The 1,417-nt window shown below is 36.8% G+C and overlaps 1 protein-coding gene and 1 pseudogene across 2 annotated transcripts, besides 1 other annotated feature; both read right to left on the reverse strand.

Annotated features, from left to right (window-relative positions):
- Positions 1-898: part of a mobile genetic element that runs on past the window's edge.
- TVAGG3_1083110 lies at positions 219-898 on the reverse strand (annotated as a pseudogene). Its single transcript has one exon. A coding segment is annotated over exon 1 (680 nt).
- A 20-nt stretch (positions 899-918) lies between these two features.
- TVAGG3_1083120 (uncharacterized protein) lies at positions 919-1,326 on the reverse strand (the record flags this gene model as incomplete). Its single annotated transcript, XM_001288610.1, has 1 exon — positions 919-1,326. One exon carries the CDS (start codon positions 1,324-1,326, stop codon positions 919-921), a length of 408 nt encoding a protein of 135 aa, XP_001288611.1.
- Positions 1,327-1,417: the final 91 nt, after the last annotated feature.

The raw sequence follows: 1,417 nt of genomic DNA on the forward strand, positions 1-1,417 counted from the left end.
TTGGTGTCAGAGTTGGCGTTGGAGCTACTGTAGGAGTTGGCGTTGGAGCTACTGTTGGTTCAGGAGTGGGAGTTGGTGTTGGAGCTACTGTAGGAGTAGGTGTAGGAGTTGGTGTTGGAGTCGACATTTGTTTTAACCTCTCATTATACCAATTCTCCAAATAATAAGCCTCACCCATTAAGTTACTCTGTCTTTGTTTTATAGAAAATTCACCTAACAGTAATTCATCATGAATCATTTTCTGCAGCTTTGTCGTGTTTTCTACTTCCTTTATTAGAACGCTCGATGTATTCGCCAATCCTCTATATTCCTTAATCATCTTATCTAGTTTGTTCATATTTGGTACTTCCTTTTTCTTCTCAGCGTTAATCTCATTAGATCGTTTCTCCAATTCTTCAACTACTTTGTAAAGCTTATTTATCTTGACATGTGATTCCTTTACTTCTCCAGTCCTTGGATCCTTAGGTTCCTTGTATTTAGCTAATTTCGTCTCTATATATCTTCGTTTAGCGTCATATCCAGGATCACTGGTTCGTAAAGGATGCGAAGGTGGACGAAAATAAGGTATGTAGAAATCTGGATCATCATTAATAGAAGAACGTGCTTTAAAGTTACGAACCGCGTCTGTAAAAGGGTCTCTACCACGTGCTGTATATGTTGATGTAATCAAAAAGCCTTCTCTTCTCATTGGGAAATTAATACGACCTTTTTGAACATATTCTTTCTCAAAGTATTGCCTAGCATTGTAATCAAAAGCAAGATCATTATATATATCGCGCAAAAAATCAAATGTATGCTGCTTGAACTTTTGATCGCTAATTATGGTACGAATTATCGGACGTTCATTCTCCCATTTCTTAACTCGTTCATCAATGAGTTTCCTCTCTTGTTCACTCATTTAAACCTCATAAAAATATATTATCTGCGTATAGTGCCACTAATAGCATTAATCCATGGCATGTCTGATAGTACACGTACTGACTGAACTAATGGCTTATGATTGTTCCAAATAGCTCCTCCAATGTATGCGTTATACTTATTGTTGTCAATAGTTTGTTGAGGTTGAACTATAGGTGTTTCAACAGGCTTGTCTCTACTGAAGTCACCACCAAGAGCTTTATTGAATGCTTTAAGATTCTTCGTTAATGCATTATCTTCACCTAATGTAGTTTTTGCAATTCTTTCACCAAGACTACCGATAACACCACCGACTTGACCAACTTGAGGGAAAAGTTTGTTAGCAATGTTAAATCCAGCACCTATTACAAGACCAGGATTTTTTTTCACCATACCCCATCCAGCTTTAACATAATCGCCAAAACCCATTTATTTCTTCTTAAAATAATGTCATCTTTTGTTGCTTAACTTCTTTAAAGTCCGTCTTTCCTGCAACTATATGAACTTCCATATATGAACG

The sequence above is a fragment of the Trichomonas vaginalis genome, assembly GCF_026262505.1.
Source record: "Trichomonas vaginalis G3 chromosome Unknown ctg_161, whole genome shotgun sequence".
NCBI lineage: Eukaryota > Parabasalia > Trichomonadida > Trichomonadidae > Trichomonas > Trichomonas vaginalis.